This window comes from Channa argus, chromosome 14 (assembly GCF_033026475.1).
Source record: "Channa argus isolate prfri chromosome 14, Channa argus male v1.0, whole genome shotgun sequence".
Classification (NCBI taxonomy): Eukaryota; Metazoa; Chordata; class Actinopteri; order Anabantiformes; family Channidae; genus Channa; species Channa argus.
This window is the reverse complement of record NC_090210.1, coordinates 19,568,068-19,591,215: the sequence shown is the minus strand read 5'-3', so window position 1 is coordinate 19,591,215 and position 23,148 is coordinate 19,568,068. Positions and strand designations below refer to the sequence as shown.

At 39.8% G+C, this 23,148-nt stretch overlaps 2 protein-coding genes across 11 annotated transcripts; one reads left to right on the top strand and one right to left on the bottom strand.

Moving 5' to 3' along the window:
- Positions 1-188: 188 nt before the first annotated feature.
- On the top strand, positions 189-10,679 carry miga1 (mitoguardin 1). 2 transcript variants are annotated; one of them, XM_067529318.1, is made up of 16 exons: positions 196-301; positions 1,366-1,535; positions 2,413-2,584; positions 3,115-3,227; positions 3,982-4,114; positions 4,295-4,431; positions 5,424-5,547; positions 5,768-5,868; positions 6,982-7,091; positions 7,254-7,326; positions 7,642-7,728; positions 7,808-7,906; positions 8,027-8,161; positions 8,245-8,298; positions 8,542-8,658; positions 9,806-10,679. In XM_067529318.1, the coding sequence occupies exons 2-16, from the start codon at positions 1,398-1,400 to the stop codon at positions 10,022-10,024; spliced, it is 1,812 nt and encodes a 603-aa protein (XP_067385419.1). In that variant the 5' UTR covers positions 196-301; positions 1,366-1,397; the 3' UTR covers positions 10,025-10,679. The 2 variants fall into 2 exon arrangements, with proteins under 2 accessions (XP_067385420.1, XP_067385419.1); XM_067529319.1 differs by lacking the exon at positions 1,366-1,535 and having other exon boundaries at positions 189-301.
- Positions 10,492-22,965, bottom strand: fubp1 (far upstream element (FUSE) binding protein 1). 9 transcript variants are annotated; one of them, XM_067529316.1, is made up of 21 exons: positions 22,805-22,965; positions 22,269-22,392; positions 21,462-21,497; positions 21,273-21,309; positions 21,136-21,182; positions 20,978-21,049; positions 20,839-20,896; positions 20,511-20,673; positions 20,273-20,371; positions 20,075-20,170; positions 19,871-19,973; positions 19,060-19,299; positions 18,584-18,744; positions 18,352-18,503; positions 18,185-18,261; positions 17,893-18,018; positions 17,499-17,573; positions 17,002-17,064; positions 15,349-15,512; positions 13,267-13,311; positions 10,492-12,685 (listed from the first exon to the last, which is right to left on the bottom strand). In XM_067529316.1, exons 1-21 carry the CDS (start codon positions 22,895-22,897, stop codon positions 12,662-12,664), a joined length of 2,055 nt encoding a protein of 684 aa, XP_067385417.1. In that variant the 5' UTR covers positions 22,898-22,965; the 3' UTR covers positions 10,492-12,661. The 9 variants fall into 9 exon arrangements, with proteins under 9 accessions (XP_067385417.1, XP_067385410.1, XP_067385409.1 ...); XM_067529309.1 differs by lacking the exons at positions 10,492-12,685; positions 13,267-13,311 and adding an exon at positions 14,755-15,114; XM_067529308.1 differs by lacking the exons at positions 10,492-12,685; positions 13,267-13,311 and having other exon boundaries at positions 14,755-15,512.
- Positions 22,966-23,148: the final 183 nt, after the last annotated feature.

Below are 23,148 nucleotides of genomic sequence, written 5' to 3'. Positions count from 1 at the left end.
TGGGATTTATACATCAAGGTAGGCAACATCTGGACTATGTGAATTATCTCGATACTGAAATTCACAACTTCTTCTCTACTTTCTACGTCAAAAAATGCTGTAAAAAACGTTTAATTGGTTTGTAGTTTTTTAAGCTTCCGAGCGGGGGCGCAAAAACCCCATGGAGAAAACCGGGAGCTTGCCTTTATTTTGAAAATCACGTTAGATGGACGCGTGCTGTTATCGTCCTTCATTCGGCAAAGGTGAGGTCAGTTGGAGGACCGGCGGAGTTACTGGAGGCCGTGGAAGTAATTTCAAAATGGTACGGCAACGTTCATTCTACTTCATGTTTGTCACGTCCAGTTAGAAGATAGCTGCCCGTATTGATGACTCTTTGGTAGACTGTTTAATTCAGGCTGTTTGAACAGATTCAGCTAACCCTGCTAGCAGTCATTAGCCTTGATAGCTAAGTTAGCGATTAGCTTTTTAAGCAGGACCCCCGTTGTTTTCCTTCTGACCATGCGCTGACAGACTAACACCCAGGGTGTTGCTTTTAATCATGCCTTTTTTTTCTTGTCAACGCTGAAAACTTAAGAAGTTGCTGAGCCTTACTCATTTTATGATAGATATTACTAGTTGTTTCATTCATTCGGTGTGTCAGCCTCTCTGGTAAAGTTGAGTAGTGAAAGAAAGAAATGACCAGTAACCGGACGCGTTTCTTAGCCCCCTTCAAACAGCCACACCTTCAAGCACATATCTCTGTAGGTAATACAAACTGTGTTTGACAATCTCCTAATGGATTTGTCGAAAATCATGCAAAATATTCTGAAATGAAGAAAAAGTAATGCTCCAATTTTCCATGTTCCAGCTTTACAAATGGGAGGCTTTGCTGCTTGCGTTTGTGACTTTAAACGGAATATTTTTGGGTTTGTGGGGGAAAAAAACAGGGCATTGCAATAACAATTTAAAGCGGGGAATCATTTCATTTGAGAAGCTTCAACCAGAAGATATTTAAGCTTTTAGCGCGAAAGCCTATAATATACTGATGTTCTTAGTCTGCCCACTTGTTTAAACATGCATACAATGTTAGGTCAGGTTTTTATCACACCTACTACTGTGCACTTTCAGTCCTGTTGGTCCGTAATTTACATATATTTCACAGTCTGCCAGTTCTTTCATGGTCATTTTCATGTAAGTAATTATTTATACATAATAAATCATTTTAATAGTACAAATTTTGTTGATTTGCCCAACTCTATTGCAGCTAGGCAAGCCTTGTTTCTAGCGCAACATATTCTATGTTCAAGGCTTTATGTAATAATTATATCCCCCTCCCAATTCCCAGTCTTTCAAGGTTAAACCCTTGCATGTCACTTGCCCCTGCAGCTCCAGCCGAACAGGGATGAGGAGATCAGGTGATGGTAAGAGAGTTGCCAAGTCATGGAAAGACTGCCAAAATGACAAATGAGACCTTCACATGTTCCCAGCTGTCTATTAAGACTGCTGCCCTCCGCATGGTTGACCTGCCACTGTCTGTCTGCAGTTCCCTGGCACAGGTGAGGGTGTGTAAAAAGCTCTGGGACTTCATAAACCACTAATATTTGGATTTCTTACAGGTCTCTATCTCTTGGCCACGAGAGAGGCAACATTGCTGATGTTACTAATACACATTTGGCCTGTTTTTACTTGGCTGCATTCCTGTTTCTGTTGTTTCTCTAAATAGCTTTTTACTAGCCTATATATTACTTATTAAGTGGGCAAAGTAAAAAAATATGCACTGCTGTCCTTAACAGTACTTGATAGGAATAAATATTGCATCTATGCATGCTAACTTTTTAGGTATTTTTCTGATATTTGTGACCTTCAGGATGGTAACTGGAATTTTCCTTCAGTGAGGCTCCGTGTAGCAGGATGCATGGAAGGTGTTTATGTGGCCAGAGTCACGTAGCAGATCTGATATCATTAGGCTTGGTTGGAGCATGTGTGGCCTGTGATGCTAGGCACTAACAGACAGAGCTTGAAAATACTGCAGACCTGTGCCGCTGCTGAATAATCGTAGCCCGTTCAGCAGCTTTTCTTTTAAAGAAAGAACAATATGATAACTTTTGTAAACTGACATGCTGGAACTTGACTCTCAGTGGTCCTGTTGTGGACCTTGGCAATTGATGCTTTCAAGTATTGTGCTTGATTTGTTATTGTTATTTTATTCCAGCGTTGGTACTTTTTGGTGGTCATATTACTGAAGTTAATAAATAATCCAGTCCCAGGTGCACTTTTTAAAATCTTAATAAAGCTTTGGAACACTTATCTTTAATGTGATGTTAATTTGACATTAAGTGTTAAGACTTTTTTTCAGTTTTTTTGCACTGCACAGCCTGTTCAGGGCTTATTTCTAATGCAGTTAGCTGCTTCTTCCCTCTATCTGTCTTCCAGGTAAATGTCAGCACAGACACAAAGAAGCTGGTGGCTGTCACTGCCTTTGGTACCATCTCCCTCCTCTTCCTTGCACGCCGCTTCCAGAGGAGGAAGGGCCGAAAGAAGGCTCTCTCACCTCAGTGGGAGCAGACTGGGTTGCAGTTCTTCCCTCCCGCCACAGCAGAGAACAGTGAGGCTTCTTGACATTGTGATCTTTCTTTTTTGTTTTTCTTTATCCCAACAACCTGCAGCAGGTTACTAGCATGTGATCTTCATTTAAAGAGGTAGCTAAGATGCTGAAGTGTTATGTTATTACAGTGATCAGCAAACAGCTTTAGATAAGTGCTTTAACTAATTTAGGATTTTAAGATAAAAAGATATTAACAGAGATGGATTGGATTAGATGGGGTGAAATGAGCAAATAGGGTGAACTCTATAATCAGCACTCAAAATAAAGTGTGAAACACTTAACACATTTAAATGCTTTTGCAGTATTTGACTGTTCCCTTTTCTTAAACTTTGGCCTTGCTGGATTCTGTGAACCCTGTGATTGTGCAGAAATCCCACAGTTCTGTTTGTGATTAAAGCTGTGAATGTTCCTGAAAGATTTACTTACAGTCACGTGTTTAACATATGTTACGCATATTGAATTGGCAAATGGGGCATGTGTAATTCTGATCTTCCTCTTAAACATTACACCTTTCATCTTTGTCCGCACAGACACCACGAGTGAAAACATCACCGTCAGCTCCAAAGATGACTACTCCCCTGGTCTGATCCTAAATACTGGAGACTACAGAAAACAATCTGGGTCTGTGCTGAGCCTATCTTCGGTAAGCCTAAGGGACAGTTTTATTGTGGGGTTTCGTTTTTATTCAGATTTTATGTTAAATGATTTTCTGTTTTAAACAAAAGACATCAAATTTTATTTAAAATATACAGAACTGTTGCAGTTTTTGTTACCTGTGTTTTGTCATTCACATTCTGCTAAAATGCACAAACGAGTGCTGATTAAGATTAATTTCCCAGACTGACCTTGTTCGACTTTTATGTCAGTTTGTCTCAAGATCACATAAGTGACTTCTTCATAGATTAAACTGTGATAAATGAACCATGTGGTCAAATAGCATTTTTAGATAATGAATGTGAACCATAGGTAGGATTTATTATAAACAAAGAGTTGTGTAATTATACAATTTAGGAACTCAGGTGTTTTGCAAATTTATGTGCACGTCATTGGCAAATAAAACATGTATACCAAAAAGTTGCAGTAACATTTTGCTGATCTATAGCTGCTTTTGTATTGCGTAGTAGTGTTCTTTTTCAGAATAACCTAAAAATCAGCATGATGAAAAAACGCTGGGAAAAATGAAGTCTGGTTTAGATTAAGACATCTGTGGTAGTGATGCTTCTCTCTGACCATTCGGTGGTTTGCAGTGTTTTCATGTCACTTTTTGGTATCTGCCAGGCAAATAGAATGCGGCAGATGCTATTCAGAGTCGAGCCAGTACTACGCAATGTCATGTCCTCTATACATAACTCTGTGTTTTCAGTAAGATGCTATTACCTCAACTGCTTTCTTTGCAGTTGAAAAGCATGAACTCATCCAGCAGCAGCACCTGTGCAAATGAATCCACCTGTTGGGACAGAGTGGAGGATGCTGACACCTGCAGTGTCGTCAACTTGCCAGTTGCCACACCTGAAAACCTGTACCTGATGGGTAAGTATTGCTGTACACTAAGTCACCTTTCTGTTCATAGTAAGAATGAACTACTCAATACATGACTTTATTTTCCCGTAGAACTGCTTGAAATCCTTGTAATGGTCAGTGTTTTTGTGAAAGTTTGAGTTATTGGTTGTGTTGGAGGATTCAGAAGGGTTTTTTTTTGTGTCTTTGCAGGTCTGAATTTATTTGAGGAGGCACTACATCGGTGGGAGGAGGCATTGACATTCAGGAGCAAGCAGACTGAGGACGATGCAAGTTGTGCCTCCGTCAAAACAGAATCTGGAGATGCTATTGCTGAACAGAGCATGGAGGTAAACACACAAACATCCACTAAAAGATATAAATTCCCTTTGAACTAAATTTGTTTTTTCTAAGACTTTGTGTTATTTTTCTATCAATTATTTTTCCCTCTCACTGGATGAAATGACTTGACAGCATCTTTCTATGCCTGAGTCTCAAGAGGTGGTGTATTGATTGAAGTTCTGCCAACATCTTCTGTCCACGCACTCTGTTCTTTTAAACCAGAGGAAAGCTGAGAGGTGCACACAGCCCACAAACACTGCACCACTACAGGTCACTATAAATGCCTGACACATACCGTGTACGAATAACCGGCTCTTTGACAGCCCACCAGCGTCAGAGAGTTGGGATTGTGTAAGAAGCTAACTCATTGGTTCTGAGACGTACTTTTGAAGGGTTTTGAATTGGTGGAGGTCAAATAGTTAAGCCTGTGCACCCAAACATATTTCCAGTCTGCTGCTCTGTCTTGTCAAAGATATTCCTTTCTCAGTGTTGTCTCTGTAGAAAGCTGTTTAAAAATCAAGTTACACAAGTTTCTCAAGAAAGGTCTAAGAAGATGTTTTGAGTAAAATCTCTGTCCCAGCAAGCATCTTTTGTAAGTCAGTTTACATTACTAGTTGGATACTTGGATCAAATTGTATTGATTTTACATAGTCAGGAGCCTTAATCTTTAATGTGTCTGGTTATATACGACTTATCTGGGCTCAAGTAGGTAAATCCACATTCTGCTCTAAAGTTGGAATAACAAAAACTGAAATCCCAAAAGGAGCGTCAGCTGATCACAGGATTGGCAAGTGCATTATTGTAACTTTTATCTTGTCTGCTGCTTCAGAATTGTCTTCATGCAACTGAGCCATGTAGTCACATCTTTCTGTAGATCATCAATCTGATCATCTAATATCAGATCTGTAGACAGATCTCTCGCCCATAATTGTATTATATAATATATAAAGGTGAAGGTACATTTTGGGCCCTGTTTTTATGTGCGTGTGTGTCTGTTCAGGATGTCATCAGTGCAGAGTTCATCTACAGGCTGAAGTCATTGCTGCAGAGGGCTTACCACCTCCAGGAGGAGTTTGAGGGATTGTTGGGAATGTCAGAGCCCTCATACAACAGCAACAGCCAGGGTGAGTCACGCATACAGTATGATATCAGTTTTCTTGACAGTTACAGAAAAAGAGCCACATCCACACAGTGTAATCTAAACTCATACAGCACCTTTGTGAACTGCATTCTTTAAAGCTGTGCTGGTGTGGATTCTGCTGTCACTACATTTTCAGAGTGCTTTACATTCCCGTTAAAAAGTGACACTATGGTTGTGTGAACAGGATATTTCTTCTTCCCCAGATAAAACGGCAGGCGTTTTGCTCCGAGAGGAGCTGGAAGAAGCCTTCCTGAGGGACACCCTCAGCATTGGTTCCACTGACTCTTTTGTTTCTGCTGCAGAGGTAAGAGGAGCATTAAACTTGACTCTGGATCTCATGTTTCTACCAAATAAAACTCCACAAAACAAAAACCGCAAAGTGAAGCCTGCTTATGTTGACAATAAGTATAAATGTACCATTTCACTATTCATGCATGTCAATTGGTGCCTTTTAAAATACACATGCACTATGTCACATGCATACATCAGTCTTTTGGAGAGTTACGAATAACTATGCTGGTGATCCAAACAAACATGATGGAGACCTGATCACCATCAGGACAGGCTTAGTCCATCCACACCGAGACCATTAACTTGAAATCCCTGGTTTCTGTTAGCCAGTCTATCCTAACAACCCAATCCTCCTCCATTATGTCACCCACCTGTCTATTAAGCCACCAGCCTACAGCCGTAGATCCAGCTGTTCAGCCTTGTTTTGACTGACCGGCGATACTCTGGTGGCAGGGAACTGGGAGGTTCTGAAAACCGAGTGATACCTCTTCTCTTATGACAATCTTTTGGCACAGGCTGCAGTGTTAAAGCCTGTTTGTCCACCATCCTGTAGAGAGCAGACACACTGACGGCACCTTCTTTATGTCCTGTCATCACTTTAAATCATGAATTAATGTTACCAATAGGTGATCTGACTTTTTAAGCAGGAAACAAGGAACACTGAATGATTGAAACCCTTACTCACTGGCAAACCACTAGTGTTCAAACCTAAGTTGTGGACATTCAGCTGTACTGGCTTTGCAAGCTGAATTCCTCAAAATATTCTGAAGACTCTTAACTCCTTAATATTTGTACTAACAGACGTCAGATTAACTTTGAGCATCTTCTTTCTTAAACACGTTTAGCAGTAAAAATATAGAGGAAGCAATGAAACTCTATCAGATTCTGTTTTTGCCTTCATATTTCCTGTTTTAAGTTTTTAGTATTTATATATTATGCATACTTCTTGAGATATTGGTGTCTGTTATCAGACTAGAAAGCTTTTTTTTGTTTGTTTCACTTTCAAGAATTATAGGAGCAGGACTTTGTTTTGTAATGTTTCATTTCAGGATCTGAATCTTATTTTCCAGGTTAGAAATTCATATTTCCATAATTACCCTTTTTACCTGTGCTGTCTATGTCTCAGCCGTCAGAGCACAGAGAGCTTAGGAGCATCTTTGCTGTGGGCCACCATCCTTTCTACGAGGAGGCCCTACGGATGGCTGAGGAGGGCAAGATCTCGTGCAGGGTGCTGCGGTAAATAAATTAGTAAATTAGTGTAACATACAAGAACCTTTGCCCCCAGACCAGATTTTGTGGGGATTCCTTCACAAGTTGAAGCCTTTTCCATTTAACAACAAATGATTGTTCTGTGTTATCTGAAGACATTTAATTTTTTTCCATTTCTTTTATTGTCAGGACTGAAATGCTGGAGTGTCTTGGGGACCTAGATTTCTTGGCCAAGTTGCACTGTGTGCGGCAGGCGTGTCAGGTACAGAATAATTCCTATTAACAGTGAACCAGTAAACCTATTGACGTTGTTCTGGCTGGTGCAACATGATTTTTTGGAAACGTTAAAGAGTTACGTTCCTTAAAGGTACTATATAGAATTCCAGAGAATTGGATCCAATACTCCTCCCAATATATTAATGAATGTTCTTACCAAACCTAATTTTAGTATAGTTTTTATTTCGTAAATAAATGTTTATATATTTACTTAATTAAAACAACAAATAAGCAATGAATGGAGGTAATTGCTTGCTTGATTCTCGACTGAAACAAAGTCCTGTACTTATTTTGTCCCCAGCTCATTTTGTCTGAGAGGACAACCCGACTGTTTCTGACCGATACTGGAAAGAAAATACTGTCTTCAATTATAGTTAAAGCACAAAAGGTGAGACTGAAGCCACAGGTAGTAATTGTAAGATAAGAGGTCTTGTCTTCCCTTCTAACACTTACTGTGTGGTTTGCAGAGCCCAAAGAGATTTGAGGAGGTTTATGAGGAAATGATGTCCTTCCTGGAGCACACAGAGCACTGGGAAAACACAGAGGTGGAGCTGGCCACACGAGGGGTTAGAGGACAACTAATAATTTTAAATTCTAAAACTCATACAGAATCATTTCTGACTTGTTATTGGATCCTATATGGAATAATCGATTATTGATTGTTCTCGCTTTGTTTTAAATACCAGGTGAAGCACTTGACCTTTTATGACATAGTGCTGGACTTCATCCTGATAGATTCATTTGAGGACCTGGAGAATCCACCGATCTCAATCCAGAATGTGATCAACAACCGCTGGCTGAACAGCTCCTTCAAGGAAACGGTGAGGAAAACCGTCCCATCTGTTCACTGAAGTTATGACTGTTTAGGCTTTTTGCGGATGATTAATCTTAATGCATTTTACAGGCGGTGGCATCAAGCTGTTGGTCTGTGCTGAAGCAGAAGAGGCAGCACATGAAGGTACAGGAGCAGGACTGTACACAGTATTGCTGCTTTAGCTCCTATCACTCATCTTGGAGCTCAGAGATTAGGGCTGCAAACACTAGCACTAGTTGCCATAACTGATTGATTTGCTAGTAATTTATAGACACTAATTTACGTGTTATTTATTACACAGAAATCTGAATGAGTGTTTAATAGTTTTACTTCAAAAATTTGTTTTATAAAAACCAATGCATAATCCTTTCCTGTAACCCGACTCAGGTACCGGACGGCTTCATCTCTCACTTCTATGCTGTGTGTGAACAGATTAGCCCTGTTCTGGCCTGGGGCTTCCTGGGGCCCAAGAGCTCCCTGCATGACTTCTGCTGCTTCTTCAAGGTGAGTGTCTCAGCACCAGAGACCGGATCAAGAAAAAGCTGTTACCTGTCTTTAAATGACCCTTACATTATTGGTTTTCTTGTTCACACCTCTTGTCTAAAGACAAACGGCTATTAGTGACTTTTTTTTTTTTTTTTTATAACCTCTTAATTTATTGTTAGATTTGCTACTGTTCACCTTCTGGACCTAACAAAAGACCTTTGAAACAGTCATCTTCAGTTCAGCATAATCTTTGTTTCATAAAACTAAACAATACTTGGAATATACATTTAAAAATGGCTAATTTATTTATGTAGCACATTTCCACATAGCAAATATTGATACTTTTATATACAAACGGAAAGGTGTTGAGTTGAGTAGCTTCTGAATTAATCTACAGAATAGACCAGGAGATAATGAATTACTAGGTTCTAATTAGTTCATACGACATTGGGGAAAGGGAAAAATGGACGCCATCTTCAGAAATCTTCATGAACTCAGAATCGGCTGCTGAGATACTTTTTTGAGGTTGCACAAAAAGGCTTAAGTAATTTGCAATGAGTGAGTTATTTGTGCCACATAGTTATTCAGAAAGAGTTCATTGTATGATGAATTTATTTATTGAATTTTACATTTCTCAACTTGGCCAATAGCACATTCTACAGTACACGTCTTTGAATCGTAATTTCACAAATCAATTCCACTGAACAAGGTAAGAAACCGTGTGCCTCCACAGCTACACACTGAACCTGTCAGCTTTCATAGCTGTAGCTTCGAGCTCCTATAGCTGTGTGTTCTTTCCCAAGGCTGAGCTGAACTACCTCTCTCGTAACAAACTTTTCATAACATTGTTTCTACGACAACTACTTGAACAACCTTGAAAGGTAAACTTCAAAGGCAGTGACATGATGCTACTAATGACATCATCAGTACGCTTCTACATACGCTTCCTAATCTAACTAACCTAGTACAATATAGACAGAGGGAACCCTGCTTGGCTCATACACACTGATTTCTGTGAAATGGAGAAAATGCTGAGCTGGTCCAATAGCTGGCAGGGTTTGAGGTTCATTATCTGAAACCCGCCTGGAGAAAAGCCGTAGCTGCTAACCCCAAGTACAAATGCAGTTTTATAAATTCAACTACACTTTTTTTTTTTCATCTCTAGGAGCAGGTGCTGTACTTGCTGAAGGACATTTTTGACCTAGACAAGGTGCGTTATTCCTCAGTGGAGACTCTGGCAGAGGACATCCTCCACTTGCTGCACCAGCGTTCTGAACTGACGATGGCCTATCTGGGAGCCGACTGCCTGTTGCAACTCAATGGCTGCAGTTCCCCACAGGTACAGCTGGTCCCCAGCAGCCTACTGCAGGCACAAGTACAGTGAGAGACGGGAAGAAATCTCACGACAGACCCAGCTCCTCAAACAATACACACAAGGACATCTCTGTATTTATTACAGGGTGACTTCACGCCATTTGTTGCACCAAAGAAAGCTGGCCGTAGATGTGAATGCCTCTTATTTTTGTAGTGAACATATCAGCTTAAAGCTAAACCCTAATCTAAGAACTTCAATGCATAAAGTAATTTCATGAAAATCCACATCTTCCAAGGCATCTTCCGTCATATCTTGTGCTCTCATCGCTCTATATCTGAGGACCTAGAAACTGTACCAGCCATCTGACTTCACATGTGATCTTTAATGCTGGTGTGGCCTCATCCTCTTTTCACTGTGCCATCATGGCGGAGCACATTAGTTTATCATAGCAATAATATTTGTAACTTATACTTAGTGTGAGCCGGTCATGGATACCAATGCAGTAGATGTGTTGTAAATCCAGGCATATTTATTGCCATTAGTGAAGAAAATGTATTTTGCAGGGTTTGTTGTTGTTTTTTTTTTTAATGATGCAGGATTTATTTTTTTAAACTGTAGTTGTGCCTGTATGCATTATTTGTAATGAGCTTCAAACATTCATTAGTAGAAAGGGCAGTGTCTTTGTGATGAGTAAGATTTATGTATTAAACACTTCTGAACATGAGCAACGCAAAACTATTAAATATACTTTGTTTTTGATAGAACAATGAATCATAAAGGAGAAAACTGACTGGAGTCATTATGTGTAGCAACATAAAAAGGGATTTTTTTTTAACACCAGGACTCAATCTTTACTGTTTAATGAATTCCAACACATGCAGCCCAAAAGGTGCCATAATCCATCAGCTACAGCTCCTACATCCATGTTGTGTAATTCTTTTTGCAGGATTTCAAGTCAATCTTAAAGTGAAAAATTTTGGTACCAACAATCCTGCATCAGTGTAAAAATATTCAGCAGATCAATTAAATCAGTCTATTCTGAAAGTGGACGGCTGAAAAACAAATTATTGCTTATTTTTGTGAGTATTTTCCTTAGTCTTGAGTACCTGCATGTGTGTTTTATCCAACACGGGAAATACTTTGCTGACAATCTACAGACCAAATGAATTATACAGTAGATCCAAAAACAACAATCCCAAGATAAAGGAATTACTATGGTAAAACTGAATAATTAAATATAACAAAATCCCCTTGAGCATCTCTGGAGAGATGTGAAAGTGGCTGTGCACCGACACTCCCCATCCAACCTGATGGAGCTGTACTGCAAAGGATGGAAAAAACTGCCCACCCAAACACGTGTGCCAAGCAATTTTGTGTGTGTCTGTCCTTTATCCTTATCCTGTGAGTTCAGGGTCACGGCAGCAGATCACTGTCCACATGTTTATTTGGCAGTTTATACACCGGATGTCCGCCTTGACGACCTTCCCTAATTTCTACCAGGCTTGGGATGGGAAAGGGCTGTTGGGGATTCATTGTCTTCCTCAGAGACACTTCAACTGCCTGAGCTACAGCTGCCCCATGTTAGAAGACTAAAAAGTTAAGCACTGAATATTTTCTGGATGCACTGCATCTGCAAACCATTTAAGACCAAATCTAGTAGTGGTGGTGGTCTTACAGCAATGTTGGGCAGGTACAATTAGGTGTTTAGGGTGGTTTAAATTTGTATGATTTTAGTTGCTCTTAATGAACTAGCTTGGATACATCTCAGTTCATTATTTCCCCCCATTCTGGTTTCAGATACAGTTCGAGACTTAACGGAGCAGTGAAAACCAAATGAAATATTACACTAGGTTGAAACCCTCTCTGCTAATTATACCTTTTCACAGGGCAAGTTTAAACAAGAATGTGAACATGAAACTGCTTAAATGGACAGGTTTGTGTAATTTAAGGTGGAAATCCAATTTTGGTACGACAGTTGTCCTCACCCAAGAAACTTTTACATGTTCCTGTGTAGAAATACTTCTCCCCCTTCCTTTTAAATCAAACTTCTGACTGATCCCAGTTAAAATAAAGTTCAAGTACTTTTGTACAGTTTTAATACAACTTTATTAACATGACCACATTTCAGAAGTCAAAACATGTCATTCAAAAACCAACAGATTTAATATATATACCGCACATGGAACCTTTGCTTCTAAGGCATGCTCCTTGTTTAGTCTTCAACCCCCCACCCCACCCCACCCCACCCCAAACTGTGTTGAAACACTGAGTATCTCATATATAGAAGGAACAGCCTCAAACATTGTGACTAACTACAGAGAAAAGTGGGTTGTTTTTTGTTTGTTTTTTTTACTGATAACCCCAAAGTTATTTCCAATAAAACAGTGCAAGTATCATTCAAACTACATCAGCTCCTGTCCTCATCCAACTTTCTAAAGCACATTCCTGTTCAGGTTATTGTTGAAGGCAATCAAGCAATTAAAAAACCATTAGAAAACTAAACACACTAACAGGATTAAACAAACCGAGCTGAAAAACATGTATCTGACTAACACTTTTGCAATTACAGATTTTAAATTTCATTGCGTTGCTGTTTAATATGTTTACCTTATCACTGGAGCTCTTGAACGGTCTACGTTCAGCAGTGGGACTGACAAAGGATTCCTCCTTTTGGGGACAAACTACGACAGGGCCTGACTCTACGACCTAAGCTTGCAGCATCCTCCAACACTGTGAGCGAGAAGTGAAGGCAGCAGCGTTTCAATAGAAGATTTGCACTGCACTTGGGGGCAGATTCACACCACGACAAACAAAATCATTTAAAAAGGAAAAAACTAAATAAAATAAAAAAACAAAAATAAATAAAACAATCAAGTGGTTCAACGTTTTTGACCTATCAATGGATCACATTGCTAACTTCTGGCAACAGGTTTGCACAGCATGCAGTTTGTTACACCGGTGTCAATGTCTACAGCATCAATGCGTCACTGTAAAACTTACCCAGATGCAAAGAAGAGGCCATTATCAAATATTAAGCACATAGGACAGTGATATTTCCTCAGTGAACCTACACAACTCTCTGATCACTTGTTTCAAAGTCAAATCATGCAGTTTATTCATAAAGGCAAAACTTTATAATTAAAAAAAGGGCTGTTCATACTTGAATTTCCTTAACAGTTCTTCATGACTAACAACAAATGCATTGAGGCATGTTAACAACACAGGTAAGCATTTCTTTGCATGTGTATGGGTCATGTCACGTAACAAAAAGAAAAAAAACAAAAACACTGGTTTCCTTAGGTTTCGCTTACCTGTGTTATTGCAGCAGAACCTAAGGTGCAAGGTCTGGGGCGACACTGCAAAGATCAGATATATTGCACTGTTTGCCATCAGTGAATAATGTAGTCAAAGATAGTTTTGACCTTTAAAATGAACAGCCTTTCACAACAGTGCTCAGTCAGAAAATGGCATAATCAATACTGGACTAGTGAGAAGCACTTCCACTATCATTCCACATGCTCATATAGGACATTAAAGAAACCTAAGCATGCTATGCTGCAGTAAGTATAATTGAAAAACATGACTGTCTCAACTAGACAATGGCACTTTGCAGGTCAGATATGCAAAAAAAAAAAAATCCCACATTTACATCCTTAAATCAGTTCCTACCAGCATTTAATCTCTCAGCTCAGAAATCCAACTGGCACTGAAATGCTACCTACACAGACAGCCTAAACAATCTACACAGAATCATCATGATGTAAAGATTAAGTCAGGATGGGGGTAAAGTCTCAGAAACATGTGGTACAAGAATCATAGGCTAAAGAACTGAAGCCTCTCCTCAAAACATTTTATACTTACCCACGAGATGGGGGGGGGGGGAGGGAAATGGCAATATTGGACAAAAATACTACATCGTTTGCACTTTATAAAGCATTTTAAAGGAGGCGTGTATCGCTCAGAGTGAATCACAGTTTTGTACTTACATTACAGTAGGGCTCAAGTGATGGATGAAGACTGCTTAGCCACCCACGCCCCTATAACATCTATGATCTTATATTGGATAAACACTAACAGAATGGGCACAGCAAAAATATGATTTTGCATGTTTTTATATTAAAAAAACATTTTAAAAAACAAATTCAACATGAGTTAATTCACAATTGGAAATGGGCAAGACAAACGTTGCAATGCATTTTCGATACAGTGGCAATTTATCTCACTGTCCTGGAAAAAGAACAGCACAAAATATATATATATATATATGTTTATAGAACACTAAAAATAGGCAACATTTCTTGCAACCACATTTTCTGATGAACATGTTAAGAAAAAACAAAACAAACAAAAAAAAAAAAAAAAACTTGCTTACCGCTTTTCTAAACTTGCCTGTGGGAGGAGGAAGTGTCTATCAAGGCAAAAATACAGTGCATACTACCTCAACAATGTCAGCAAACCAGGCAAAATAATTATAGAGTGCCACAGCAACGCAATAATGCATAAGTCATGATACAGAGAAACCTGTTCTTATGATAGAGATCTGTCTAGAGCTAAAGTCAATAGTAATGTCAGGAAACAAGAGGACGTTTGTCTGAACCACTCAGGATGACAGCGCATATAATGTTTCTAGGAGCCTTATAGTTGGAGAGAGACAGGACAGCTTTGAGTCAACCATTTTGACAATTAACCCCAAACATGGCTTGCATTTCAAAAATCTTTTCCCCGCTTCAGGTACAACCAAAACATACAGAAATGTGTCTCAACAGTTCGGCTTTCAGACCACCCCACTTACCAACACAGGAGGTTTCAGTTTGTTTTATTGCAGAAACAAAACAGGCAACAGCATTTTAAAACTGAGATGATTTACATGGCAATGTCTACAGTTTAATAAACATGAGTTCTAACCACATTTAATATAGATACAGGGCTGGAATGACCATATGTATAATTACCTCACTAAAAACAAAGCATTTACAAGAAAAACAAAAACAAAAAAAAGAAAGAGGACGTGTTCGCCGGGATATCTGCCATCTATGTGAAACACTTTGAAACCAAGGAAATTTAAGATCTTCATCAAGGCGTCTGCATCCAAACATTTAACAAAGGATTTTGTTTCGACAATGTAGCATTTACTTTATGTCCACGTCACATTACTGGCCCTGTGCAGAAGAAATACATAGAAGATACATTGCATGTTAACAGCAGAAACAGTGGACTCAGCTTCCCAAAATAAAAAGCTAAAAACCTGTGCAGGAAGGAAACAGTGTTTGTTAAGTTTGTGAAGCTGCTGCAGCCACTGGATCCCTGTAAAAACCTAAGGAAGGAAGGGAGTCGAGGTGCAAAACTTTTGGATATAAGTGAATGTGGAGGGCAGGTTCTTAGCACGGGTGTACCTGAGGGGCTTGTGGTGCTGCACCCATCGCCTGAGGGTTGGCCGTGCCGTAGTAAGCCGCCTGCTGCCGGTAGTACTCCGCCCAGGCAGCGCTGTAGTCTGGCTGTCCTCCGGGCTGAGAGGCTGCTGCTGCCGCTGCCGCTGTGGCCTGAGGAGCTGCTTGACCTGAGATACAGAAGAGAAAACTGTTTCAACAAATACACGCCCATGAAAAAAAGGGGACAGACTATCCAGGTTTGGTTTTCCAAAGGCTCAGTAGTGTAAACTAGAAATTCTTCCAAATTTCCAACCAAGTATTTAAAACTGGAACACTGGTTGTTGTAAAGCCTTCATCCCAAACTTCATGCCAAGCTGTACAAACTACAGACCACCACTTTCTAATCCCCCAAACTTTTAAGCTTTGCCACAACCCAATCAGCTGTCTATAGCTGGTATTTTATACATTTGACCTCTGATAAATAAGATCTTGTATTCCATCAAAAATTTGGGTGTGACCACAGCTGAGTTTCTGAGCCCACAAAGACAGAAAGCAACAGCTGCTGCTTGTAGAACAGTTGGACAAGACAGCCAGCTTCATGTTGAGTGGGACCATGGAGCTGCATTGCACAATGTAGGTGTTGAGTCCAAAAATAATTCGACATGCATATACACGGACATATTTAGACCTGTACTCACTCTCTCCCTTTCACTCACACACTCCATATACAAATTATCGTTTTACAAAACCACAAGGTCGTAGGCAGAAGGCTGATTTTTTTTAAAAAACATTTACTAGACATTAAAAACCCAGAGATTCATTAATAATTCAACTGGAGTATGACAAAGATACAAGTCGCCTTTTCACTGTGTAAATCATATAAAGGTCCTTTTGTATAAACATTAGAGGACCAACTTTTTCCAGGTTTGTACTACACATGTATATACTGTAATAAAACTAAATAAAACCTATTGGAAGAACTCATTTTGAGCAACATAACATTTTCACTGCCATCTTTTAGGCTTTGCTGGTTCTCCTAGAGCAATTAATTGGCAGGTTAATGATAGAAATTGTTAGTAACAATTATAAGAAGGGGAACGAACCCACCACCAACTGCTCTGAGTGGCAGGTCAGAAACCTTCTGCCTTTCTGTCGGGCAGCTGGAGGAGCAGCAACTCTACTAAAAGAGAGCTGCTGCAGAGAGGCAGCCACCCTTAGTTATTATCACTCATCTACAAAGTTCCATCAAGTTTAGAAGGACTTAAAAATAATTTTACATAGAATATAGGAATATTTTTTCTCTTGAAAAGTAAACTAAAAATGACAACAAGTAAAAAACAAATAGTATTAAAAATTCCAAGTGCAAGAATTATTTATATCTTTCAGCTTGTCATGGCCCAATGCGTCAATAATTCCTAATACAGATGCTTACACAGGAAAAATAGATTGTCCAGTTTAAGAAACTCTCAGGCAACATTTAAAACTTTAATATAATCTATGCACTTCCTTATGTTATGGGCAACAGACACTAGGACCTGACTACAATTAGTTTCTCTACTTCAATTCATTCAACCATAGTTTCAATCTTACACCAATTATTTACACTTGGGACTTTGGAACCATAGAAAGAAAGAACATGTTCAATAAATTTTGCGAGGCATACAGAGAACTACCAACCTTGTTTTTTGTAATACTCCTCCCAAGCTTTTGTGTAGTCCTGAGGTTGCTGACTCTGTTGACCTGCAAACACAAAGGAGGAAAAGAAAAAACGTGTCAATGCATCCAAGTGTCAAATAATATCACAAGTGACAGTATAATAATTCTACATTAATAATATTCGTGACTCAAAACCCCAAACTGCAACATTTAACTCTACGCGCATATAGTAGCAGCTCATGGAACAAAGAATAAATGCAATACTCAGTTTGGATAAAATAAGCTGCTCTACACTCATAAAAAGTGGTTCTGTGTCACCAGCTCAGTCCTGCAAATACTCAAGTGTCTAAACAGCACAGGCGGTAAATGTTAAACCAAGTGGAGGCACACTGAACGCTCCACAGTAGGCCAGTAATACTTACAAATACCCACACCTGAAAAAGAAGCTGACTGAATGGCCAGTGGCTGTTTAGACTGTCTTGTGTTAAGAGGTGTACACTGAAACTACGTTCATATACCCATTTTCTTGTAATATTCCTCCCAGGCCTTGGTGTAATCTGCCTGTCCACTCTGACCTGCAGCCTGTGGGTCACCTGTTAAAAAAAACGGCACTTGTAATTAGTGAATCATTCTCAGCAGTTTGTCCTCCACCTGCCTGGATCGGACTGTCAGCCTAGGGATGGTGGAGGAAAACTACCCTGTACCGTAGGTCAATTTAGAAAAGTAAAAAAGATAAAAAAAAATAAAAATAGGTGCTCTGCAAAAGCAAAGTTGTTGTAGGGTGTGCAACAACAAACTCATGAGCACAGGATGCTACTAAAGTTAAGTTAAACTGCACTACTTCAGTCCTAAATAGTTTCTGCTTCTTTTAGAAGCACTGATACTCGACTAATTGAGAAACGCTTCAGTTACCTTGGCCGTTGGCTTGAGTTGTGCCAGGAGCTCCACTTGTTGGGGTCATGGGAGCCTGAGGCTGCTGACCATACTGAGCATAGTAGGCTGCCCATGCTGCTGCGTTGGCATCGGCTGCTGCTTTATCTGGACACAAGCGTCCAGTTTATAAGAAATGGGTGCCAAACAAAGTCGTGAACATGATCAAACAAGTAATCCTTTACATGTGAACATGTATTTCAAGAGAATGCTTTTCAAATTTACTGACTTTTCAACAAATATACCAGTGTGTCAACTATTAGCAGCTACTCACTTGGATCGGGTTGTCCCTGTTGCCAGTGTGGGTATCCATTGCCCCATCCCTGAGGCTGATAAGGTGCAGGAGGACCACTAGTGAAAGAAAATTATCATTCATTTTCCACATCCCTCACCATCGTCTTAGCACTCTCACTATAAATGTTCTGGGATAACTGTACTTACTGTGGGCCTGGAGGTCCCTGGTTGTATGGTCCTGGGTTGTACGGACCCATAGGAGCACCTGGGGGCCCAGGGGGTCCAGGCGGACCATGTGGGCCTGGACCTCCATGTGGACCAGGGGGACCATGTGGGCCACCCATCGGAGTGACTGGTCCCTGTAAAACAACAGATCCAGGTCAGTAAGCCAGGAAATGAAAGATTGATGAAACAATATGGGGATTGTAATCAGTCTCACCCCAATTTTCTCCTCCACCAGCTGCCGTGCATAGTCAATCTGTTGAGGGGAGCCTCTGACTGTGAACATCTTGATGTTGGGGTCAGCATTGGGTGGGGGATTCCTCTGTAGCTCGATTCGGGCTCCAGACTGCTGGCTGATGCCCTTGATTGTCTCACCACCTGAAAAAAATTTTTTTTTAAAAAAAGAAATCCACAATTATCCATCAAGTATAACAGATTTATGCTTCTTTGTCTAAGAAGCATGAGAATCTCCCTCCATGAAGGACTAATGAGAAATAAGTCTCGGTCACAAAAAAATGTGATTGTGTAATATATTCCAAACCCTTATGGTAACACTGTAGTTAATATAGGATAGATACAAATTCCCAAAGTACATTTTGTGGTTTTCATACTAGAATGAGTCACTATTAAAGGTCTCTCAATTGCAGCTTAATATAATGCTAATTGACCAGATATTACTAAAAAGCCACTTGCCTTTTCCAATGATGAGACCAGTCTTCATGGTTGGGACAGTGAAAGAAAACTCCTGCAAGCCTCCTGGGGGACCCATGTTCCAGTTGCCTTGCCCACGACCACGCCCTCTGCCACCACCATGTCCTGGAGGTCCTCCGGCCTGGACGCTCCTCAGCAAGTCAGATATGATTTCTGCTGCATGCTGAGCCTGGTCAGGGGGACCCATAATCTGTGCTATCCTATCTGGTGTGCTGCCATCATCTGCAGAGGGAAAAGTGGAGGATTAGAGACCTAAGAGGGTTTCTGTTGCTGGGCTTAAACTTTAACTGTACCAGTACTGATAACTGATAATTTATAAAACGATAGTATCAGATAATAACAGTATCTCAAATATTTTACAGTGAGGTTATACATGAATGTAGAGACAGGCTTACTCATGTCTGGTGGTCCATCAATTATCGTCTTTGTATAATAAATACTCAACACTTACTGAATTCCATGTTCCACAATTGAGCTCAAAGTATTTCCACAGAAAATTTTGAGACGATAACCAATAAAGTCAAACACATCCACAACATAATTCCACAGAATACATTAAGAAACTGTACCTCCACAGCTACACACAACTTTCCATACACTTTTTATCGTACCTAATCTTTTAAAACACAGAGACCACAGAATAAACTAAAGCAAAACAAACACAGAAATCTCCCGTAGGCTCATAAAAGCAGCTCAGCGTGGCGCATGAGTTTTCGAGCGCGGTCTTTCACATTTGACTTTGACCGATTCCCAAATCTTGCCAAGCCTACATTTTTAAGAATCAATCACTCACCTGGTTTAAACTGGATCCTGACTCCTGTGTCATTCTGTATTTTCTTGATCATCTCTCCATTTCTGCCAATGACTATCCCTACTGCAAACCGGGGGACAGGAACCTAAAAATGAAAGAAAATGCCCAAATTCAAGCCACTGCTTGAAATCCTGCTTTCAAGTCTCAAGCAAAACAAACAAACAAACAAAAAAAACAAATACTCACATCTAAGCTATCTCCTCCAATTCGTGATCCGTACTCGCCCCTCTGCTCCCTGAAGCCTTGATCTCTGATCAGCTCCATCACCATCTCTTTGGCTTGCTGAAGAGAAAAGACACTTTATTACAGCACCACTGTATTCTCCATCCCCTTTTCACAAAAAAAAAAAAAAAAAAAAAAAAAAGTGACATGATGAAAACGAACCTGAACTTTAAAGGGTTCCCCTGAAATGCGAAGTGGCTTGTCTGCACCTGTGTTTTGGGGTCCATCTTGGATCATGACCATCTTCACGCCAGCTCTTTCCTGGAGGTTTTTACAAAATGAATACTTCTAGTAAACTTATCAAATGTGTCCCCCTGCTTATAATACAGTCCCATCGTATCACTAAACCACTCTACTCTCCCTTAACATTTGTCTTTAAACATTGACAAGATGGACACACCTGAAGGCTTTTGATGGTTTCTCCTCCTTTCCCAATGACCAGACCAGCTTTAGAAGCAGGGACCATAATCTCCTGAACAGTCATTCCTGGGCCGTCGTTGTGATGGAATGCAGGAGCAGGGCGCCCTTTATCAACTATCTCTGTAAGTAGTCTCTTTGCAGACCTGCAATGAGCACATTATCATGGACTGACTGAATTCTTAAAAACTAGTTTTGACATAGGAGTCAACAAACAAATTGTTGCAAACAACAATATCATGTGACAGTGCTTCTAAAACTAACATTTACTTAAAGTAGGCTATTTACATAGAAAGAAGATGGTTACTTACTGAATTGATTCTGGGGATCCTGTTAATGTCACCGACCTCTCTGGCATCCCTCCACTGTCTAGAGCGCAGAAAAACCCATTAAAACAAATCTAAAGTTATTTCGCCGATGTCCCAATATCAGCAACTAAGAAAAACGTACCAGGCGCAATTTGTATCTTACATCCAGACTCCTGCTGCAGGCGTGATATTTGCTCACCTCCTCTTCCAATTACTAAAAAGAAAAAAAAAAGTTGGACATCCAAAAAACCTAAAATGACAATAATGAAGTTATGATTTTAATGCTCAAATAAAACTTACTGAATCCAACCATTCCATCTGGAACCTTGAATTCCTCTGATGCCGACCTGAGAATTTAAAGAACAAAATCATTGTAAAGTTTATAATGTGCGACCAAGTGTGAAGGATAAACATTTAAATTCAAGTGATGCAACAACCTTGGGGGTCCACCCATTCCTCCCATTCCTGAAAATGCTGGGGAAAAAAAAAGGAAAAACATATGCTGTTTGTCAGTACACAAAAATCTGCTAAATTCTGTCTTTCAGGCAAATTAGTAGAGAAAGTTGAGAATCGCCAAGAACAACAAACACATCTATCTCACTACAAGATTTTATCAGGTCACATACCGTCATTTGTAGCCACCTTCTTTGTCTCTGGTTGGTCTGTGACAACACAACATAACTGTGAGTATCTGTCATACTACCCAGTCTACTCAAATTACTATAGGGATCTGACATGTACATTTATAGAGTAACATCTTAAAATAGCATATTAGTATAACAAAAATGTAAAGGCAAAATATTTGATAAATATTTAACTATACATGTCTTTATAATTATTTTAAAGGCTGTAAACACAACTGTAACTGTACTGCCTTGCTGAGAGTCACCTGTCACAACTACACCACAAACTACAGCTTTCAAGTATCCCAAAAGCTCCCTACAACAGAAATGTATAACCTTAATGAAGTAAGAATTTATTACACTGATGTTGTATTACACTGGAATGGTCTATTCTCCGGGTACCCAATAACAAAAATATAGTCAATATTTTACACATCGTTCTTTTGAAACCGAAACCAACAATAACTCAACATGCCTAGATATTAAGCTTCCTATTACCCAACTTTAATCACTATGAGATGTTCATTTTCACTCTTATATTATATTGTAATGTATAATATTTATACATTGTAAGGGGGGTACAAAAATGGTAACAATTGGTAAGACTTAAACACATGCCATAAAACATGAAAAACTGAAAGCATTAATAAAAATTAGCTGCTCACATTGTTTATAGCAATATACAAAATGATAGACTATCTGGAGACAATACACACTGATAAAAACAGTATTACAGTAGATGAAACAATTTATAACATACAGCAAGCATTAATTATAAAGACTTGCATTAAATCGATTTGAGCCACTGACCGATAATCAGGTTAGGCATGGGAAAATACCCACCAGCGTCCTCCAGGGGCCTTTTCTGGCCTCCGTAACCAAATTCGTTTGTTGGAGGTGCCGCAACTCCATCACCACCGATCTTCGCTGCGATCTAAAGCAGAAAGTATAAAGAAAGCAAAGACGTTAGTTTAGGCTTCTATTGCGGGGCTATAAAGGGCAGACGCGCAAGCTGCGGCCTACAATTCTGTCCGGAAGTCTGGACCAACAAAGGAAAGCTTCAACTTCCAATTTACGTTAGCCAACTGGTTGTTATTAATCCATACCAAGTTTAGATTCCCATTTTGATCACACCCAATAAATTTGTATGCAAGCTACAGCGAGCATGGATCGCTCCTTTCTCGGCTTTGTTTCGCTGCTTTGTGGCGTAACGTTTGCCAACGCTCGTTAGCTTAGCACAACCGCCGTAATACCGTGAGACAACGACAGAAAGCGACGAAACTCGCTGCTTACTGCCGACTTCGAGTACTTTTGTTTTTTACTAAATAATTTGCCAATATCCTCACCTGTCGTGCTCGCTGCAGAGCATCTTTAAAAGCATCGTTCATTCCGCCGCCGGCGTTAGAGGACGGGGGAGCCACGTTACTGTAGTCGGCCATATCTACTGCTGTTCTCTTACTCGGCGCGACAAGATGGCGGGTTTCATACACGGGATGTCGAAGAGAAATCCCGCGATCACACATGTCTCACGATAACCACCGACAAACATAGGAAGAGATCTGGGTTGACTCGAAAACGGAAAAGAACTCTCCACGTGTCCACTTTGAGTTAATGAGGTTGGCTTTGAGAATATTATTACAAAAGAGCCCAATTTAAATGATGGACAGATATAAATAACATACAAAATAAC